This window comes from Eublepharis macularius, chromosome 10 (genome assembly GCF_028583425.1).
Source record: "Eublepharis macularius isolate TG4126 chromosome 10, MPM_Emac_v1.0, whole genome shotgun sequence".
Lineage (NCBI taxonomy): Eukaryota > Metazoa > Chordata > Lepidosauria > Squamata > Eublepharidae > Eublepharis > Eublepharis macularius.
Genome location: NC_072799.1, coordinates 20182539 through 20204705, shown reverse-complemented (window position 1 = coordinate 20204705; position 22167 = coordinate 20182539). Strand labels below are relative to the sequence as shown.

At 44.5% G+C, this 22167-nt stretch overlaps 1 protein-coding gene across 1 annotated transcript in view; it reads left to right on the top strand.

The window, feature by feature from the left end:
* Nucleotides 1-10565, top strand: part of SNCA (synuclein alpha) — a 77467-nt gene extending 66902 nt beyond the window's left edge. The window contains exons 5-6 of the mRNA XM_054990246.1: nucleotides 7063-7152; nucleotides 10048-10565. Of these exons, the coding sequence (XP_054846221.1) occupies nucleotides 7063-7152; nucleotides 10048-10080 (123 nt within the window). The 3' untranslated portion in view covers nucleotides 10081-10565. The remainder of the gene's footprint in view (nucleotides 1-7062; nucleotides 7153-10047) is intronic.
* The last annotated feature ends 11602 nt before the right edge of the window (nucleotides 10566-22167 follow it).

Sequence of the window (22167 nt, the reverse complement as noted above, 5' to 3'; positions counted from 1 at the left end):
AGAGGCAATTCCCAGCCTTCTGTGGTATGGAAGAAGAGGAGGGAAGAGGATGAGAGAGAACATTTTCTGGGCCAGCAGGGTGTGTCCAGAATTTCTTTTTGGAAAACCATTTTGTAAAAAATAAAAACAAGATGGTGACAATATAAAAAGCAGGTTTGGCTCAATAACTTCATTTTTCTCTTATGATGGTAAATGAGAGGATGGTGGGTGTTATTAATCCATTTTAAATCTATCATGGGCCTTAAATATTTTGGAAACCATTCAGTCTTGTTATGCGGAAACATTGAGTTCCACTGTCAGTCATATTATTTGCCTGCCAAAATTCACGGAAAAGCAGCTATGACATTGCACCTTCTCAGATGAACCAAGGTTGTTTAGTTGAGACAAATCGCCTTCTTTTAAGTATCTTAAAACAGTTTGCTGAAACCTAAGGCATCATCACATGTCCCTAAAACAGATTTGGAGAAGATGGAACCATAACTTAAAGCCAGTAGCAAAGCTAAAGTAACAAAACTGGATAAGGTTGGTCAGCACCTGGGACAGCTCCAAGAGCAAACTAAGATGCCTGCTGAGCATCTGACAGTAAAGGGGCCCGGCCTGCTGAATGCCCAGTCCTCCCACTTAGCTTCAGTTGAACAAAGGGAAATGATCTGACACACAGGCTGCTTCCACACACGTTGGATAATCCACTTCCAATACTCTTTAGTGAAGATTTGAAACTGATTTTCCATGTGTGGAACAAAAAATCCACTTCTAAAGGATTACGAAAGTGCATTGAAAGTGCATTATTCAACGTGTGTGGAAATGGTCACTGTCTGGTACTTTGACATGGCCTTCACGTATGCCTTCTTTGCCTGGTCCCATTCAGGGGAGAAAGGAGCTTGAGCAACTGAAGATGAAGCCTTGGCTTCAGAGGGAATGTAAAGTATTGAATCTTCTTTCTCCGGCCTGCTTTTCTTCAAGCCTTTGTCTTATTCCACAGAGGTCAATTCTGGATCAAATTCACAGTAGCCCTGTTCACATCTTAAAGTGAACAGCCTGCACGTACCTGCATTCACCTGTTTGTAGGAAGGCGCCAACACACATTCACTTTACAAAGGAAACCAAGGAACAGTACTTGGATAAATAGGGAATTTCAGTCATGCATTCAGCTGTACATGTGTGGAATGTAACCATGAGAATATAAAGAAGAATCAAGTATCCACTGCACACAGATGGTATGTGATTTCACTGTAACTTGTGAACAGGGCTAGTGTGGTATTGTGCAGAGTCAATATGGTATAATGGTTAGAGTGTTGGGCCATGACCAGGGCAGCTCAGGCTCAAATCCCCACTTGGCCATGAAGCTTGCCAGTCCCAAGGTCTCAGCCTAACCTACCTCACAGGGCTGCTTTGAGGATAAAATGATGAACAGAGGACCATGTATGCCACTCTGGGCACCTTTGGAGAAGAGCAGAATCCCCAGCAAAACACAAGTGGAAACATTAACAAGCTTATCATGATTCCACTTGCGCAAGATCTTGTGCAACATCCAACACCATTCTCCCTGTATAACACCCAGAGGTTGGTTGCACATGACCAGTTGCAAGCTGAAATGCAAGTGGGGATACAATAAGTTTGACTTTGCACAAGAAGCTACCGTGGCCTTTTCCTTACACTTCTGCTTGTGCAACGGCTCTAGCATAAGTGGAAATTTGGGGGCAGGATACAACCCATAGAATCTAATTGGTTCCGTTTTGGAAAACGTCTCCTAAAATATAATGTTTTTTGTTGAAAAAAATGGTCCCATTAAGTAAAGACTGAACTGCTAACTGGATAAAGGTGTTAAACATTTCATTGCATAGCAGAGGAAATTATTATAAACTCTGCTGATTAAAACGTATTATGTTATCTGGAATAATTATGCTAATTCTTCTGGCATTTAAATTGAAGAGAAAACGGGTATCTGTGGAGCTACCTATTTAAACAGACATTCCAATTTGATATTAGCCTTTTTGTTCTCACAGAAACTTTTAAGAAACATAACACTGCCTAAATGAAACAAATTACATTTATTTTTAAAAAATAGACTAGTCAGGTCACCTTTGCCAAACAATATCATTAGTTAGATGGAACATGTTTTAACAACAGTTAATAGACTTGCTTGTGTTTACCTGCTGGCTGAAGAATGGCTTTTTTGTGATTGGCAGGGGGAAAGAGAGAGTCAATCTACCTCTCCCTTAACACAATGCAACAATTACATATGAGTAAATGAGGTCACAGTTAATCAGTTATGTCCTGAGCCTGGGCAGTGGGTGGGTGGGGGATATGTCTAGGCACAAAGAGGACTTTGGACATGTGTTCTGTAATTGTCAGTTCAGAAAGCAAGCAGTTACGATGGCCAACATTGGTAGTCAAGAGGCACAGTAGATAAAACAGAGCCAATGGCAGTCAGGACATAAGTGGGAGTGGACATGCATCAAGGTGCATCAAAGTGTTCAAGGAACTCTGGTAGGAAGTGTTGAGAAGAACCTGGTTAGTAATTGGATGGGATCCCTCCAGTGAAGACTAGGGTGCTGTGTTGAGGCAGGCAATGGCAAACCACCTCTGTTGGTCTCTTGCCTTGAACCCCTGGCAGAGGTTACTGTAAGTCAGCTATGACTTGAGGGTACTTTCCACCACCAAAGCTGTTTTGAAAGATCTGGCTGCATTTTTAAACCTGTGTGTTGTTTTAATTTGTCAAAGGGACTGTTATGAAATTTCGCTATCCTTGCAACTGGTTATTGTTCTGTTAGCTGCCTTGAATCCATGGTGATAAGGCAGGATATAAATGTTTTAAATAAACTGCATCCAGAAATGAATGGCGTCCCTCCAAATGAGAAGCTGGGAGTACATCATGGTGCCTCTGGGACTGGTATAATGAACAATGCAATTGAATCCATCTGCAGGGCAGATTTCACTGGATGCTCATGATGCCTTCTACCGACAGAGAGAGAGAGAGAGAGAGAGAGAGAGCCTAAGGGTGTGATCCTCTATATCCTTACCAAAAGAAAGCACCATTAAACTCAGTGAAACTTACCTCTGAATAAACTGGCTTAGAAAGGTCCATAGCTCAGTAGCAGAGTGGATGTTTTTAAAGCAGCAGGGCCTGCATGCAGTCCTCAACACCTCCAGGTAATAATAAAGATGATGGTGTGTGCTTATATACTGTTCTTCTAGGCAGATTAGTGCCCCACTCAGAGCGGTGAACAAAATCAGTGTTCTTAATTAGCCCCAAAGTACAGCTGGGGAGCTGGGGCTGAGAGGAGTGGCTTACCCCAGGCCACCTGCTGAGCTCATGGCAGTAGCAGGAGTCAAACCAGCAGAGTGCTGATTCACACCCCAACCACTTAACCACTATGCTACAGCAGCTCAGGTAGCAGATAAGAGAAAAACTATAGCACATCTTTGAAAAGTTGATTTGTAGGAGGAAATTAGCAATAAAGTGGGTGGTAAGTAACAAAGTGGGAAACAAAAGCCATTCGTCTTACAGTCTGGAAACAATCACTTTGAAAATGTGGTCACTGCTGCTTGTGATGAATGTTTAGTAATTTCTCTGGTAAACAGGTTTGGCAGGTTTTGTACTTTTTCAAAAGCATACCAAACCTATTAGACCAGAGGCAATACTGGAACAAAACAAGTGTGTATACCGTAAGCAGGGGTGTCCTGTCCTGGGCTGAGATGGGTTGGCACAATGCAGGAGGCTGCATAGTCCACTCAGCCCTCCTATTGGATTGGCTGGGAGAAGAGCCACTCAGGAGACTGGGTTGTGATTGGAAGGAAATCCAGGGAGCTGGGAAAGGGGAACTCTTGAGAGGGCTGAGGAGGAAGGCAAAGGAAGAGGCAACTGGAGTGTGTTCCCTCCTGTGGGGCATGAAAAGGAAAAAGGTGGTGTGCCACCTTTGACAGCCAGTAAAAAAGCAGACAACTGGACTGGGGCCTCAATGAGGAAGGAACCTCACATCCAGTAATGGAAAATTGGGTATGGATTGTACTTCGCTATGGCTTGGATCCTGTGAAAAATCTCCACTGCTAGAAAGGATTTTTGTCAGCAGAGTGGGACTTTTTCACCTCTTCCCTTCCACGGCAGCCCAAAATGGCCCCTGAAATGCTGCTCCAGGGGGACAGAGAACCTCCACGAACAGCATGAGGGGGAGTCAGATATCTGCAGTGGGAAGGGGAAATGAGCAGAAGTTTTCCCCCTTCCGTTGGCAGAAATTTTCCACTGGATCCAACCACATGTCTGTGTGTAAGGTTCTGAACACACTGTTTTAGCTATTTGACTGAAAGCTCGGTAGGTGAAGCCCCATGTAGCATTTTAATGAAGCTCCCCTTCAGTTCACGTCTTTAATTATATAAAAAGAAAGTGAATTATACATTGTGTGACCCTTTATTTGCAGCAGTGCTTTGTGCTGCTAAGTGCACGTTGGGTTCTTGCATTTTTTATTGCTTCCTTTTCAGAGAGATCCTCAAGGGACACGTGCTTCCCCCTTCCTCTGCTTAGCCTGAGCTTCTTCGAACTATCTGGGTTACGGTGCCCCACTTAAGGCCATCCCTTGTGACAATTACATTTAGTGCTCTTTCTCATTTCAGTTCTCTTTGGGCTGTCGGGTGAAATCTAGCCAGCAAGTGGTCAGAATCTGGGAGAGACTAAAGTGAGTGCCAAAGCTCTTCCTCTAAATTAGAGCTCTGATTACCATCAGAAGGCAACGTGGTTAATCAACTTAATGTAACCAAAACCTTACGTGCTGCACATTTTATATGTCAGTTCGCGATACTGCATTGAGTTGTCCATTAGTTTCCAGTCCATGGGAGCCTGGGATGGGGGGAAGAGGGAGTGCTCTTAAAGGCGGTTGCTTTCCTTTCTTTTACTGCCAAGCTCTGGTCACTCCATCAAGTCTGTCAAATATGTCTAGGCCCAGCAGTGATTGCTCCTTTAAATGGTCAATCGTTGCAATCAGAGAATCGCAAGGGTTGAGGAAGGGGCGGTGGGGTGGGGGAAACCTTGGGCTGCTTTGGTCACTTCCAGAGGGAAAGGGGTTACTTGCACCCTCTTTCTTTCTCCTCTCACATGCAGGTTGGGGTCAGGAGTATCATTAGCCTGTCTGACGGAGGAGGGGGGGAATCTCAGTTTTGGAACTGGTGATCAGTCACATCTGAAGAACTAGCAAAAGCCATCCATCCAGTGGATCGATATGTAGCCAACGGGTGTAGAATTCTGAGATGGGGGGGGGAGTCCCATTTTCTACCACCAGAGAAATGCAAATACAGCAACTGGAGTATCAACATTGAGTATATATGCATATATATTTTTATCACAGTGGGGGAGAGGCATGGAGACCACTGAGATGGATATTGTGTCAAATGAAGAACGTCCCTCCTCCCTCATCTTTAATTGCCCCCAAACTTTCTGCTTAATAGGACGTACCTCTACATTTTGATTTTCTTGTATCACTAGGAACAAGATGGACCTGCATCTTCTTTTTCTTTTAAAAAAAGACAGAGATGCTGAGGTTTGCAGAGCAGCTGCTAGTCTATGCATTGAATTTCATACATGCACACCGTTTTAATTCGAGCAGCTTTGTGGTGTACTGAGCAGAGCATCAGATTTGGACTGGGAAGACTTGCTCAGTCGATTTTATTTATTGCTGTTTTTATCCCACCCTTCCTTAAGAGGAGGGACTGTGTATTAGTGGTACAGCATTGACTTTGCGTGCAGAAGTTCCCAGATTCAACCCCCAGCATCTCTACTTCAAAGGATCAGGCAGTAAGTGATGTAAAATACTTCTATCAGAGAGCCTCTGCTAGTCACAGAAAGTGATATTGAACTTCATAGACCAATGGTCTCATTCAGTATAAGGTAGCTTCATGCGTTTCTCTAAGGTGGCATACACATGTCCATTGTACCTTTACAGTTACTTATGAGATGGCTTTGAGAGAGAGAGAGATTGGCCCACCCTCATCCAGTAAATGACGTGATTATTGTGTGGATTTCAGCTGAGGCCTACCTCAGTCCTGGTGCAGCGTGCTAACCACTGTACCACACTGACCAGCCCACATCTCTCACTTGAACCAGATAAAGCAGGGTAGTTGGCTCCCAAATGTCTATACTGAGGAAGCCACCATCTTTAATTCCTCTGAAGTTCTTTACAATAGTTGTATGGTTGGATCCACTCCTACTGAAATAGCAAAATAACCTTATCTGCCTTGGCAAGCTTGGCAGGTTACAAGAACTGCGCTCATTGTCATGACGTATCTCCATATGGAAGTCTGTGAGCCTGTCAGGTGTCATGACTGTGTACAGCCCTGCCATGATTGTTATGAGACCACCTGTCCCATCGCAGTCTAATGCTAACCTGCTGTATTCTCTCCTTAGCCATGTTCTTTCCATATTATAACTGTTATTCCTCCAGACAGGATGGGGCCCCAGAACTATGCATCTCCGAGCTAGAGACGACCTTGGAGACTCCAGGCGCCTGCATTTGTTACTTTGCCCAGATGCTGGGAACCTAGTATTGTATACTCACTGTTTAGCCATAACTATAATGGGTTCTCGCAGAACTAGTGTTACCCTGTGTGCCAAAACATAACCATTGCTGGAACGTGGGAAAACTCGACTATAACATTGAGCTTTTGTTTTAAATCGTCACTTCTACCAAGCTCCGTAATGGAGTTCAGACCTGAACTGTAAAATCCTGAATAAAGCCTTTTCTGTTGGAACCAATGTGTGTTCCCTGGGGAGGGGCTGAGGGATCTACCTGCCAGGAACTGGCATCAGGGGTACAACCGCTTCTCCAATATCAACATTGACTGTCAGGCATTTATAAGGCATTTCAGAAATGTCTTCCAAAACTTAAAGTTGAATAATGAGGAGGTTTCTCTCCGTTGCTTGGAAAGTTCCTTGTCTTATTTTCTGTTTGGCAATCCTTGCTCAATACACCATTAACCACAATAAGTTACAGAGCACTGGAAATAGGGTGGGAGAGGCACTGATGAAGAAGAAACGTGTGTCAGGCTGTTTTCTTTCCTTGTTTATAATCATAGAATGAAGAAGGCCTCCCACAAGAAGGAGTGGCGGACAACACAGATATGCCTGCAGACCCTGAAAATGAGGCCTATGAAATGCCTCCTGAGGTAAATCTTTTTTTGACATCTTCTGAGTAATATGCCAGTGATAGGCGCATTGTGGCCAAGCTAGTGTTCAATATCCAAAATAGTGCAAGATGATTATGTAGGGGTGCCACAACAGCTTTAAAAGCCTTCCTTCCTTTAGGCAGAAGGACACACCCATCTAATGGCGTACAGTGAATACTCATGTCCCAAATTGCTGGATTACTATGCTGTGTTATAATGGTTTCTTTTTTGGCAGTGTATTATGTGTTCACATCTGGTTCACAGGCAGTGTCTAAGAGTGTGATCAGTCTCTGGGGAATAGAGATGGGTACAAAATGAACCACGGAACAAAATTCTGGACGGAACAACTGGTTCATAGTCAAAGAAACACACATTCCATGGGGCTTTTTTACGAAACAAACGACTTTTTCCTACTGTTCCATTGCCAGTTCGGGAGGCCAGACACTTTGGTGCCATTCAATCAATCGCCCAGGCAACGGTGGTAGTCTTTTGGTTGCCCCCAATCTGAGGCCTCCACACTTGATTGGCAGCTGTCCTTGCCAACTAGAGAGCTCCCATTCTGACCCATCCAGCCAGGAAAAGGGCCAGCCCCTCAAAGTAGCTGCCAGCAGACACTCCAGTTTTTAGTACTGTGAAGAGAAAATGACAGGAAGGGGGGGCCCATGGAGGACTAATTTCCCTGCAAATTTGGTGGGTTTTGGACATTGGGAAGGTCAGTTTGGAGCCCCTCAAAGTAGCTGCCAGCAGACAATTCATTTTTTACTACCGTGAAGAAAAATGACAGGAAGGGGGGGACCCACGGATCATGCCTTTCCCAGGGGTCAATCTCTCTGAAACTTGGGGGTTCTTTAGAGGACAGTGAGGACTAGCTTCCCTGAAAATTTGGTGGATTTTGCTTGCAAAGTGCCATCCCTATCCAAATTAAAAGCAAAACAGTTTGATTGTAAGCCAGATCTAAGGGCAGAAAGAGGGGAGAGGGAAGCAGAAGCTGCTCAAAATCAACGCTCTGCAATGGTGACTCGCTGATTATGACAATGGACACTTGCAACTGCAACTACACCAGTTACCCAACACGTGCACAGACTGGGGCTACAAGGCACGTGTTCCTCAGGAGTAAAATGGACACGGGCAGGAAGGAACAGACATGATTCTAGACCCTTGCATGTCCTCTTGTAATTCATCTCATTTAGTTTGGCTGTGAGCATGAAGGGGCCCGTTCTGGGCTCCCTCAAACCATGAAGCGGTTCGCAAACTGGCTGAAGTTTGGCAAAGTTTGTGGTTCGTGTTCTGTGAAAATGAACTAACCACGCGGTCCCCCCCCCCGGTTCGTGCCCATGTCTACTGGGGAAGCCCCAGGTGAAATGACAATGCACTCTTACTTGGGGCTGCCCTTGAAGAGTGTTTGGAAGCAGCAGCTAGTGCTGAATGCTGCGGCTAGACTACTGATTGGGGCCAGCTGTTGGGAGCACGTGACCCCATTATTACAGCAGTTACACTGGCTTCCAATCTGCTCCTGAGCACAATTCAGGGTGTTGGTTTTGGCCTTTAAATCCCTACATGGCTTGGGATCAGAGTATCTGATGGGGCTGTCTGACTCAACAGCCTTCTCACCAGGCCCTGCTTCTCATCCCTTCCTTGCCATCGGCTGCTCAAACTCCTGGTTCTGTATTCTAGCCAGAGCTGGATTTGTGGACTAGCCAAGTGTAGGGCCTCAGATTACAAGGCTTCTAATTTTTAAAAAAACAACCCTAAAATTACTTATTTTTTCCTTTAAATGGGTCAGTTTAAACTTGACATAGCTTAGAACCCCAGTGTGTCTTAATACAGCCCGTGTCCTAGTGGGCAGTATTGGACAGCCAACAATGACTTGCTTTCCTGCCCCCTTTTAGGTCAGAGCATTCAGTTACTTGGACAAAAACAAGTGGGAAATTTCTTGAGACAAACTTTACTTTATGAGGATTTTTCTATACTGAAAAGTAAATGTGAATTCTTAAATATACCAAACAACTGGTAGGAGGGAAGGGGTTTTAAAATCTCCTGCTGCATGAAAAGTGTCTTTCCACGAATTCAGCATCAGGATTTTCATGTGATTGCATCAGATCCGAAATCAAGGTACTAAAGAAACACACACCAATTATCCTGTTGTTATGCTTTGAGAAAATACTAGGACAGCCTGCTTCCCTTCCTGTGCTGTTCTTGTAAAGCTGTTCGGAATTGTAGATTTTAGTTCTTTCCCACTAGAAAATGCTTTTTTTTCTTTTTGTCATATTCTTCAAACAAGAGCCTACAAAGGTATACCTACTTAAATTTAAATACAAAATTGCAGGCTATAACAGGTGATGATTGTCAGTGAATTACTGCATGTTCTAAAGAACTATTTCAATTTCTGAGCTTAAGTCTGCAATTACCAATAGACAGGCATAGAGACAGAGAAAGTTGGAAGTGAAAGTGGGTCCAGTCGAGTTTTTTCACTCACTCTTACTCAACCCTTATCCCACATGTAAGGTTGCCAGGTCTCCCTGGCAACTGGGGGTCAGTACTTCCCGGGCTTCACTCACGGGCTTCCAGCTGGGCGTGATGATGTCACTCCTCACAGACAGGGCAGACGTAGGGGTGGGGTAGGGTGCAAGAGGGGCGATTCTTCTCTCCGATTTACCTTCTGAGCAAGAGAGGCATTTGGCAGCTGAGAAGTTCATCCCATACTCTGTGCCAAATGAACTTCGTCATCCCCTCTCAAATTAGCCAGATCCCATTTTGAAGGTGAGGGAGGGAATCGGTAAGTCCAAAGTATAAAATTAGCCATGGCCTTATTCTGTCTGAACTTTTTAACCATGGCAGTGTAGGTGGTCAAATTAGATGATTTTTCCCACCGTTGACCGTTGCTCTTTCCTACAGGAAGAGTACCAAGATTACGAACCTGAAGCATGAGCACCACCTCCCCTTTTCTTCCGTGCCGACAAAGACCTTCTGTCCTGTACAAGTGCTGAGTTCCAATGTGCCCGATCGTAAACTATTTTTTATAGTTTTTAACAGTGTCTTTGGGAAGTCTTCCATCAGCAATGATTGGAATCTCTGTAACTGCATCTGGTTATTGTTTCAGTGAACGTCCTTTTCTCTGAAACAAAGGCCAAGATGTCAGAACCATTGTTGTTGTGTGGATATTGTGGCTTCAAGTTTTAAAAAGTTTTAAAATAATTATTTTAAAAAACCAACACCTAAGTGTCTACTCCTTACTTCTAAAGCTGTACATGTTTTGTTGATAAATTGTTGGTAATTTGCTATTGTTTATGATACCAGAATTTTTTAAATGTTTCCTATGACCATTGTTTCCTGTCTGGGGATGACTTATTGTGAAAGTTGTTAATATATTTCTATACATATATACATATATATACAGTAATTGAGCATGAACTATGCACCTATAAATATTAAGTGTGAAATTTTATTTGTTCTGTGACATGTTTTACCAAATTGTATCTGTAAATAATGGTGTCAGTCTGAAATAAATAAAATGTCACCTGTTTAAGTGGCATTTCTAAATTGGCGCTGGTTAACTAGCACTGTCTTTTTGTCATTTTTTCTCTATTTGTTTGCAAGTTTAGGTTGTACCCTTTCCAGAAACTGACCACAGCCAGATGCTTTGTTTACTTGTTTAACATATTTTTAAACCCTCCTTTCTCTCCATGAAGTTTGGATCAAGACAGGCAATAAAATAAATGATCAACAATAAATCAATCCACACAAACCTACTAAAACCAATCTACAGCAAGAGAAATAAAAACCAAAGCAGCCAGCAAATAATTGTATCCAAATCACTGACCATGCCCGTATAGATTATTATCTCTCCTTTCTTTTTCCAAAGGAAAATGGGAGATTTAAAATACAAACTGAGGAAAGGAGGCCAGTGGAAGATGCCTTCCTAACTTCCCTCCTCAGGGTGCATGGTGCTGTACAAAGCAACAGTATGGGCCCCGTCCTGAGAAGTCTACAAACTAAACTCTGACATGATATCTGAAGAAGGGAAGAAGAGAGAACTGAGCATTCAGAGAAGTGTACGTTCAGTTCAGTTATGAATATTCGGGCTGTGTTTCATTGGGGGAAGAGGAAAAGGGGGTTTTGTGCAGGTGTTCCAGGAGATAGGCTTGCCAGGCCTCCTGCTACGGTAGGAGGCTTCCTGCTGACAAGCCCTGTTGCCCACTGCTGCTCCAAGCAGTGGCAGGAGAAAATAAAATACAAAAACAGAGACATTGCCGTGTTGCTATGACAGTTCCAAGCACAACCAGAAGGTGACAAGGGGTAGCTCTAGGAATTGCCAGAAACTCTGTTTTTGCACCATAGAGTTTCCAGTGATTCCTAGAGCTACCATTTGTCACTTCCCAGTTATATCCAGAAGTGACAGCATGTCGGCGATGTTGCCAATATCATTCCCACCTCCTAGTCCCCACCTCTGCCCTCCTACTGGGAGAAGGTTGCAGAAATAAGGGGTAGCCAGACAGAAAGGATGGAGTTGTTTGAGAAAGCAGGAGACTTTTGAGTGACTGAGGAAGATGGAGCTGGAGGGATGGCCTCACAAATGGTGGCCAGTGGTCACACATTACATTTATAGTGCAGTCCTAAAGAGAATTACACCCTTGTAAGTTCATTGAAGTCAATGATAGGTGCAGTGTTTGGGTCAACTGCCCATCAGTGAGCACATTAACTGTGCAACTCTAAGTAGTTACACCTTTCTGATTCTATCGAAGGCATTAGGCTCACAACTTCTGCTTAGGACTTCACTGTAAATTGGGGTGAGAGGAACTGAATTATTTATAGTTAAGAAAAGCAGGCCAACATATTTCCTGACCCAGTTGCAATAACTAAAGTTAACTTAGGAAAGGGCCAAGGAAATCTTACTGCTTCCTAAGTAACTGCTCGTGCCTCCTTGGAATCACGTCACAGACTGCCCTTTTCAAAAGGAAGCACAGACAAAAGTTCAGAATACAGTGTCAGGTGCAAATTCAGATGTGCTTTTTTTAATGCCCTTATTGTCCTGAAGATGTGCTTTAAGATGTGTGAGGAGATCCAGCATCAGTGTCCTAGTGCTTTTTGTTAGCACTTCAGAGCCATTGTACAGAGTGGCTGGTTTGAGCGGTGAAATACCAATCAAATCTGGATAAGGGGGGGCCTTGAACACTTCCTCTCTGTGGCAGTTTCCCCATCTAAATATCCCCAGAAGCATAAACAGCAACTTCCCCAATCAAATTAGTACCACTAGGTGGCCCTTGTACAAAATTTCAAAAACAGAGGGCCAAGCTACACATGACAAGTGACACTTGAACGGCAAGTGGATTGAGTGGAGGGCAAGTGAACAGGGAGAAATACACTTGCCATTCAAGTGTCATTCGTCATGTGTAGCTTGGCCCAGAGATCTGAGTCTGGATTTCATATCTCATCAAGCCCTAAGATTCCTGGTGTTTGGCAATGGGGTTTCAGTCCCCTTCGTATCATGTTGCTCCTCTGAATATCTGGTAAAACCAGAATGAATGATAAAAAGTTTTTTTTAAAATTGAAGAATAACGGTGCAATGCTAAGCAGCATTATACCCTTCTAAGTCCATAAATGTCAATAGGCTTGGGATAGCGAAGCTGCCTAGGATTGGACTCTAAATGATGTCATCTATGAGAATATGTTTTCCATTTGTATGATCCAAGTTGCAGGACTTTCATGTTTCCCACGGGCTGAAGTTGGCCTTCCAGGAAGTACACTTTTTGCTTTCATTGTAGTTCCAAGTCTCTCTGTCTTCTTTGGTAGCTCTTTTACACACAGATTTTCAAACTTCATAACAACATAGCTCCCCCTTAGGATATGGATATGAATTGGTGTATTTTTCATATGAAGATTTCTAAATTAATTATTTAGAGCATGGTACTGCCATTTCCCATTTCTAAGCCAATGCCCTTGGAAAATATGAAGTGTATCAAGTTTCCTAAAAAAAAAAAAAAAACCAGGCCCGCTGTGCTTATTTGTCAGGTTAATCTTTTCTTTCTTACTAGGTTAATATCAGCAAAAACATTCTGAGTTCAGGGCTATTTGCAATAACGCTCTGGATGAAGTCTCTATGGTTCATATACTTTGTTGAAAAACCTGCCCCCAGATGGTCGAAATGGTTGCGGCCCATAGGTTCTGGTAGTTTCCATAGCAACCCAGTGTGTAATGTGGTACAGGAGTAATACCATGCATTTTAATGAAATTCCTCTAGGGATGATGAAGCCTTTTGCTCAGGTAAATGAAACGCTGTGTTTTTGTATTACATTCAGAACTATGGAAGCCAGTATGGGGTGGCAAGTACCAGAGCTGAATATAATCCTTGCAACACCAAAGCCGACTAAAGATCAGATGAACAAACTCCCAAAAGCTTCCAAATATGCATGCTTTAAAAAGCAACAGTAGACGGTGAGTTACACAATATCTCCTAGAGAATAACAGATAAGTCTGTGACTGAAAGTAAGAAGCAGAAACACTCAGTCCCTTTGATAACCAAGTGGTAACTTGCCATGGTACGCAATCGTTCGGTAATCTGGATGAGTGAGGTACAGATGCTGATCTGCAGCCACTGCATGTTAAAATTCTCCTTACCTTTGGCAGTCAAGGTAACCAGAAATGATATTTTAATGATATTGGAAGCTACTGGGATTGGGCCATGCTGATGTCCTTCCATTCTTGATCCACCCATTCAAGTGGTCCTGGTGCCGGTGCCAGAGTTTCTGGCACCTGAGGCCGGGGGCAGCTTCGCCGCTCCTGTGCATGCGCACATGCATGCCCACACGCGCACACCCAGACTGCTCAGTTGCCCCACACCACCCTGGCCACCTGCCGCGCTTGGCCCACAGATGTGCGCTAGCGGTGGCGGCAACTTAGAGCCAGACCAAACGAGACGAGGGTCGCGCACGTTTTCTTGGAGGGATGGGATGGAATAATGACAAAAGAAAACAAAGGGGAGGGGAAAGAAAGTGGGAAGGATCTAGAGAAACAGCTACACCTCAGGTTGAGCTGCTGAAGACGCAAATCCTTCTTCCAGGCACAAGCCCCCCTCCCCACCCCCAACGCAAGGGCATCCTGGGAGAGAGCAGCAGCAGCCCACCCCGGAATGGTCTTTGGGTGCCCTCGCGTCCAGCAGGCTTGACTGAACAGGTGGAAGAATCGTGCTCAGAGCTCATGCCCTTTGCCTCATGGCATTCATGTGCTCACTCCCACGCTTGCCTGCCTGATGGGTCTCCCTCAGGACCTCATCCAGTGGAATCATGCCTCCTGCTTTCCACTCTCTTGTCTCTCCAGCTGCTTACAGAGAAGCATTGTGAATTTGGGGTACTTGGATTTGTGTAAGCTCATCCCACTGGTTTACCACAGACTTGTGCAAAGCAGGAACAACCCCCCCACACACACACACACATACTTAAGACATGATTGCCAAAATGTGAGCACATTGATTCCGTCACTGTAATCAGAAATGCTGTCTTTCTCAAACACTCCCAACCTTGGGGATGGAACCTTTGCACATGGCCAGCATAATCTGTCCAGAGGGAGGGCAGGACTGGTCCATTTGTTCCTCTTCCCATCTACGCATGTTGTTTTCTCCCCTGAATATGTCATTTGAAGACAGCTAAGACTGCACCCGTGAACACATACCTTCCTGCTATCTCTAATATTTGAAAGAACCTATGAATTTAGATACACAACCTGGTCCATACAAAAAGGAAGGGCCACAGGTCAGTAGCAGAGCATTTGGTTCACATATAGAACAGCTCAGGTTCCATCTCCAGTTAAAATGATCAGGTAGCAGATGTGAAAGACCTCTGCTGGTGACCCTGGAGAGCCACTGCCATTCAGAGTAGACAAGACTGGCTCCAATAGACCCGATCATCCCACTCAGGCTAAGGCTGCTTTATGCATACAGAGCCTACATCTATTTCACACATTTGTAGGCTCTTTCAAATGTTGAAAATACCTAGGGGGTGAGGATGGGATCAGAGCAGGGTCAGCACATGGCATGGTGGGGCAGTTGCCAAGGCCTGTGGCTTCTGGTGGAGTCCACTGTTGCTGACTCCCTCCTCTGATACCGGCACTCCCCCCTTTCCACTGGCGGCTACCAGCTGCATAAGCTGTCTAGCACTGCTGGAGAAGGGCATGTGGGTGGTGCAAAAAGCATCAGCATTCCATGGCAGTGGCACTCCTAGCTGCACCTACCACCCAGCACCATAGGGGAAAGGTATGCAGGCAGTGTGGGCAGCTGTGACTAGAGATGGGCATGAACTGAAATAAAAACCAAAGTTCGTGACGAACCAGGCTGGTTCGTGGTTCGCCCATTTCTGACGAACCACCATGAACTTTAGGCTGCTTCGTTTGATTCGTTTTTTGGTTCATCACTGCAGACAGCCTGGTGCCAATTAATCAGTTTCCTAGGCAACGGGATCGACTTCCTGCAGACCTTCTGCTGACCCGGAAGTGGCCTTCTGCTGGCCCAGAAGTGACGATTTTCTGACCTGGATGTGCCGTTTTCACAAACCAAACGAACCGGTTCGTGAACCGAGGCAGGTTTGTGAAAGTTCATGGTTCATGAAATGCAATGAACCATGAACCAACCGCATGGTTCATTTTTTTTCTAGTTCGTGCCCATCTCTAGCTGTGACTGCAGGTGGTGGGAGAACTTATGAGTGTAAAATGGAAGAACTAACAGGAAGGTGGGGGCATGTGGGTGGGAGAGCAAGAATGGAAGCCTAGTAGTGGGCATGGGGGTTCCAATCCAAAGTGTACCCTTAAATTATGGTTTGTATCTTAGCATGCATTGAAACATTGCAGAGCCTCCGAAACTACAATTTGTCCCAATCATGGGGTGCAACCAGCTGAGCCTGTTCCTGGCCTTGTTTAGTATTAACAAAACTGAAAGCTCCCAGATTTCTTCAATTTAGCAAGAGTTAATAATAAATCTCACTGCACTTTCCATCTCCAGGAAAGAACACATGTTACTTTTCTTCTTTTTTGACAGCTTTAATTGGTCTTTTAATGGCTCCTAATTAGACATGTTGTAATCATGCATTTGTTCCTGTAAATCAGGGTATCGTTAATATTCAGCAGGTTTTTGATGTGATTAATCTACTGGCTAAAGAAGAAGCACGAATTTTGACACACCAATGGACCCAAGGAACTGATTCTAAAATGTCCATAATGGAGTTTTCTCTCCAGATTTTCAGTAGGCCTACAGAGCACCTAGTTTAAAAGTTAACAGCACACAGAGATCCCCAGCTATTACAGTAACCTCACTTTACTTGCTGTCTGGCAACGCCAGCCTTTTGTCCACCCTCACCACCAGCCCTGCAGCAGCAGACACCCCCTTCAGGCCCTGCAGCACAGCCTCTGGCAGTACCTCAGTTGCAGGAGCCCCTACAGGCCTCCAGGCCTCTCTCACCCTTAGGCCAGTTGCAGCTGACGCCCAGGCACAACTCTGGGGAGCAGCTTGCAGCCACTCAGCAGACTCACCCGTCTCCTGCAGTTGCCCAGGTGGCTTCACTTCATCCAGGCTCACAGGAGATTGCCATCAGCACAAGCCAGGCAGGCGCAGGCCCCAAGATGCCAAGGGAGCCACTGGGGAGCGTTCAGAAGCAGCAGGGGCGAGCCAGGCAGAGAGCAGACCAAATGCCCGCCCTAGACTGGGATGGAAAGGGTGAGGCCAGGAGATTGCAGAGTCTACCCAGCCCTCCTATCAGATAGGCTAGGAGCAGGGCCAGTCAGGGAGACGGGGTGACGATTGGGGCCAGAGCCAGGGAGTTGGGGCCAGGGGAGGCCTTTAAATTCAGGTTCCTGTGAAGGATGAGGAGGATTTTGCAGGGAGAGACAGCTGGAGCGTGCTGCTTCTCCCAGGGCAGGAGAAGGAACAAGGTGGTGCAACCCCCTTCCCTGCCCATCTGAGGCTGGAGGACACCTGCCTGGAGAGCTGGTAAGATGGCAGGCCATCCGGAGAGGGTGCCAGTGAGGGAGGAGCCTCACACTTGCTGTGCTTTGGGTACACGTTCAGCAGGCAGTAACCATTCCATATCTATATAGCTACAGGTACCGTCGGCCGTGCAAGTGTTTCTGTTGTTCTCTCCAACCTGCCTTGTCCAATCCAAGCAGCCTTACAAGGGCACAAACCTAACTGCACGTGACATTTTCCCCAGGAATGTCAACAGGTTCAGTGGAGAGAGACATTCTAAAATTCCATGTTCCTCCAGTACATAGGAACCTGATTAAGACTGGGATCACGGAGTGTGGAGAGAGGGGCTTAGACCTCCCTGCTGCCATTTTCCTGACCTGAAACAGCTCCGGGCTGCTGTTTGCCTTCTTGTCACAAAGCTACAAGTAGCTTTTCAGTAGAAGTGCAACCCCAGTGGAGCAAATAGTATACAGAGGAGGACCTGGGTGCAAGTGGCAAATTCTAGAAAATGGAGGGGGATCATACAGGAAGGGGGGGTAACTGCTTCCCCCATGTCATTTTCATCAATAGAAATATCCATCTGAGAGATCCAGGATACTGTAGCATTAAAGTGTGGGACTACAACCAGGCAGTCCTGTATTCAGATCCTTACCATAAAGCTCACTGAATGACTTTGGGGCGGTTACTTTTTCTAAACCCAAATTACCTCATAGGGCTGCTGTGAAGATAAAGGGGAGGAAGCCCAGGAAACCCCCACATGCTGCCTAGAGCTCTTTGGATAAAAGGCAGGCTTAAAATGTACTAGGCAGGTTCTTTACATTGGTGGAATCCTCCCACACTAATCCGGCCTCAGAATTTTGGTCAATGCCCTACACAGAACCCAGCCCCCAAGTGTGAAAGTCGGTAGAAATTCTTGTCTTTCTTCCTGGATTATCTTGGCCGCGTATCCAAAGGCAGGCAGATTAATCTCTGCTGCGACAATAAACTCAATAAATCCAGGCACGGAAAAGTGTGATGCTGTAATATTTCTGTGGCATTCAGACACTCTTATCTAGATATTTTTCAAGTAAACACCTGATTATTCAGCTTTGGAGTTGCTGCTAAAGAAGAGCCATAAAGAATGAGCCAGACAGAGCAAAAGAGCTTTATCAGAAACTGATACTGGGTATATGCTATCCACTGATACACACACACACTCACGAGCGCATATACTTCAAAGAAACCAGTTTAGAAGGTATTTTCTGTTCCCCAAAACCACGGGTATTATATTTCTGAGGAGCAAAGGGATGGAGGAGCAAAGCTCTCTTATGCAGATAGTTTCAAGTAGGTAGCTGTGCCGGTCTGCAGTAGAATAAGCAGGATTTGAGTCCGGTAGCACCTTAGAGACCAACAAGATTTTCAGGGTACCCTGAAAATCTTGTTGGTTACTAAAATGCCACCGGACTCAAATCCTGCTCTTATACAGAGAACGTCCAGCAGTTACACCAAACTGCAGTTCTCATGATTGTGTATGAAAAACCATAACAATTGACCTGATTTCAAGCCGATACGCGTTTGTTACATTGAGATTCTCACAAATATAAACATGCGAAACTGCTTTGCTAGAAATCTGGGGCCAGTCATATGACCCACATCCACTTCCTGCTTGAGCATTGTGCCCCAAGGCAGTCATGTGACTATCACCATCACTCTTGCAGAGGTCTCTGCAGGTTGTCTTTTAATGCACCCTTGCAAATAATTGATTATGTTGATTTTAAAAAAAGATCCATGGGTGCTGAAGATGGATTCCCTCATCCCATCTTGCTAGAAAATCAGCACAAGCTGAATATTTTCATATTTATTTCCTTCATTTATACTCCACCTTTCCTGCCGACGGGGACCCAAAGCAGCTTACATGGTTGTCTTCTCATCCATCCTCACGAAAAACCTGCGACGTAAGTTAGACCAAGAGGCTGTGACTATGACTGGCCGAAGAACACCCAGCAAGGCTCCATTGCAGAGTGGGAATTCAAACCTTGATCCTAGTCCAGAGAAATAACCACTGAACCACAGCAGCTTTCCTTTTCTGGTGGCAGTCATCTATTGAAGGGTGTTATGTCATGTGACTGGGCGCTTACATCATTTTTAACAAAAACACGTTCTTTAGATTCTCTGCACAAGTTGTTGAATTCCATCTTCAGTCACCCACCTCACAGCTTGTTGTGAGGATAAAATAGGGGAAAGAAAACCATGTATGCCATTCGTGGTCCTTGGAAGAAAAAGGAATCAAATGTACCAGATAGAAAAGAGGGCCACTCCCATACTAGGAACACATGTACTCCTGCAAATAAATTAGTATATTAAAGAAAATGAAGTCTTGAGACGACAAAAAAAACCACACATGCCATATCATGGGCTTATTGCACATGACCCCCACACCTCTTTGCAGAGAGAAGAGAATGAAACATTTTTATCTTTCCTTATAATATCAGAATATCATCCCCTCAAAGGCAGACACGGGCCTTGACATAAACTCTCTGATAGCATACAATTCAGGGCTGCTGCTCTAAATGAAAACTGGCTGGCAGATGGAGAAGCAATAGGTGGGAGAGCAGGTGAAGCAGACAGGAAAGTAGGTCAGGTGACACCCATCCTGAGAGAATTCTGGGGAGAGGAAACATTCTCCAGTGAAACACAAACATGGCTGCCATATTAGCTCTGCTTTTCACAGAGGTCAGAAACCTGTGTCCAGGTAGGGTTGCCAACTGACTGGAGAAAAATAAGTCCTATCACTTTAATAGAGGCTTGGTTGTTGCTTTTTGTTAAGGCTTCAGATATTTCTACAAACCTGGATGGTCCCCCAAGTTTGCAGGAAAAAAGCTTCCTTCTGTCAACATGACCCCACTCTGCAGATTTGATTGTCTGTAAAACGGGGCCATGTTGAAAATTATGTATATTGATAATATGATGTGATGCTATTTTTGTATGAAAATAGTAGAGTCCAGTAGCACTTTTAAGACTAACCAACTTTATTGTAGCATAAGCTTTCGAGAACCACAGGTCTCTTTGTCAGGTGCATGATGAAGAGAGCAGCGGTTCTTGTCATGCATCTGATGAAGAGAGCTGTGGTTCTCAAAAGCTTACCGGACTCTTTACTATTTTGTTACTACAGACTAACACGGCTAACTCCTGGGGATCTATTTTTGTATGAAAATTCCCTAGCTATGGAAAACTGGCACATGGAGGAGAAGGTTTCCAGCCTAACCTTCTCCTTCCCATCTTTGTTGTGTGTGTGGAGGGAATTGTAGGAAGATCCACTCTCATGATCATTCTTGACTTTAAAAGTATGACGTACCTTGTAGTTAGGAATAAACATCTGGTCCCCGTTTATTTTTAGATTCATTTGTATTTTTGTCACCCATTTTGCTTCTCTGCTTGTTGCACGTTCGTATAGCGCTGTATTTTTTAAATGCAGCATTTATACATGGGGTTGGATCCAGTGGAAAATTTCCACTATCAGAAGGGGGGGGTTCACTGATTCCCCCTCCCACTGCAGCCCTATGACTCCACCCTTACGCTGTTCCTATGGGTTTCTTGTCCCTCAGCATTTCAGAGGTCATTTTTGGCTGCAGTGGGATATATCTTTTATAATATTGCTTTATTGATATAGAAGGAACTTTGTAAAATCAGTGTGAGGAAATGAAACAAAAATTAAGAATCGTGGGTTCAATTCACACACTAGAAACAAGAAATGAAAATGGGGGTTGGAGGAGGGTTGGAAAAGTGGGCATAAAAAATTCCAAAATCATTACTACTTACAATTGTTTCTCCCAACTGCATCAGAGTTGCTTCGTTAAAGGCCAAGGTGGCAGGCAGCCATGCAGAGCCAATGCAAAATCCCATGGCAAAAGCCACGTGATACCTTTTACTTAGGGTTGTTGCCAACTTTTAAAAGAGTCCCTTGAGCTGTCCCTTTAATATCAGTTTGATCTACAGCAAATACCAGGTGAAGTAATTTACCTCCATGCCATGAAAAGCATCTTTTAAAAGGCTGAGAGCAGAGGCAAAATGTGTAGTTGTTACAGAAACAAAACTGGAGATTAATTTTAAATGAGGCACCAGGTAAATGCTCAAATTGAGTGATATTTTCCAGTTCAAGGGACAAGAAACTCCTTAAACAAACCCCACAAGGGCAGTCAACTCCCCCAGGCTGATTCCTCACATAAAAGTTAATTATCTGATGTGCTATGAAGGAGCCATCAAAATCAAACACCCCAGACAGAACATTCCCATCGTCATACCCTGTCTCAAGCACAATGCAGACATTTTCAGCCGCAAGTCACAAGAAGCCCAAATAAGCGTTACGCTCACCACAGAGATTGGCATGGTGAATTTCCCAGTCCTTGAATGTGGCATTTGGGGGAACAACTCACTGGGCAAGTTGGAGTCTTCACATGAGATGTTCCTTACCCCCACTGATACTGATGTGAATTGCAACAAGGATGGACAGAACAAGGTTAGCTCCACCTAACACAATGAGTTGTTCAAAATACCACACCAATGGGAGGAGGGATGCTGATCTCCATGGCAACTGTAACATCTACAACAGGAACTTAAAGTATTAAGCAGTGCTTTCAGAAATGAAATTATGTACATGCGTGTGTGAACCAGTTGTATGCTATTTGTGAGGAAGGCCAAAAGAAGATGGCTGGTTCAAGTTCACCCAGTTGGCTTCATAGCTAAATGAGGATTTGAACCCAGGCCTTCCAGACAAGTCCAGCAAACCACATTGGTTTTCATATTGCATCCTCAGGAACAGATTCCCTTGTACCAAATATATATTATAGGTTATATCAACCATGAAGGGCATCCATATACAGCTTTTTTGTAAACATAGAAAAGTAGTGATTGAAACATGGAGATAACTTTCATAAGGGATGCTATCAATATATCTAATTCTCAACATGGAGAAAAGGAAGCATGGAAAGGTGAAGATTAGAGATGGTACAAACTGAAATATGAACCAAAGTTCATGATGAACCGTGGTTCATGAACCGGCGGTTCATCAGAGCCCATTTCTGACGAACTTT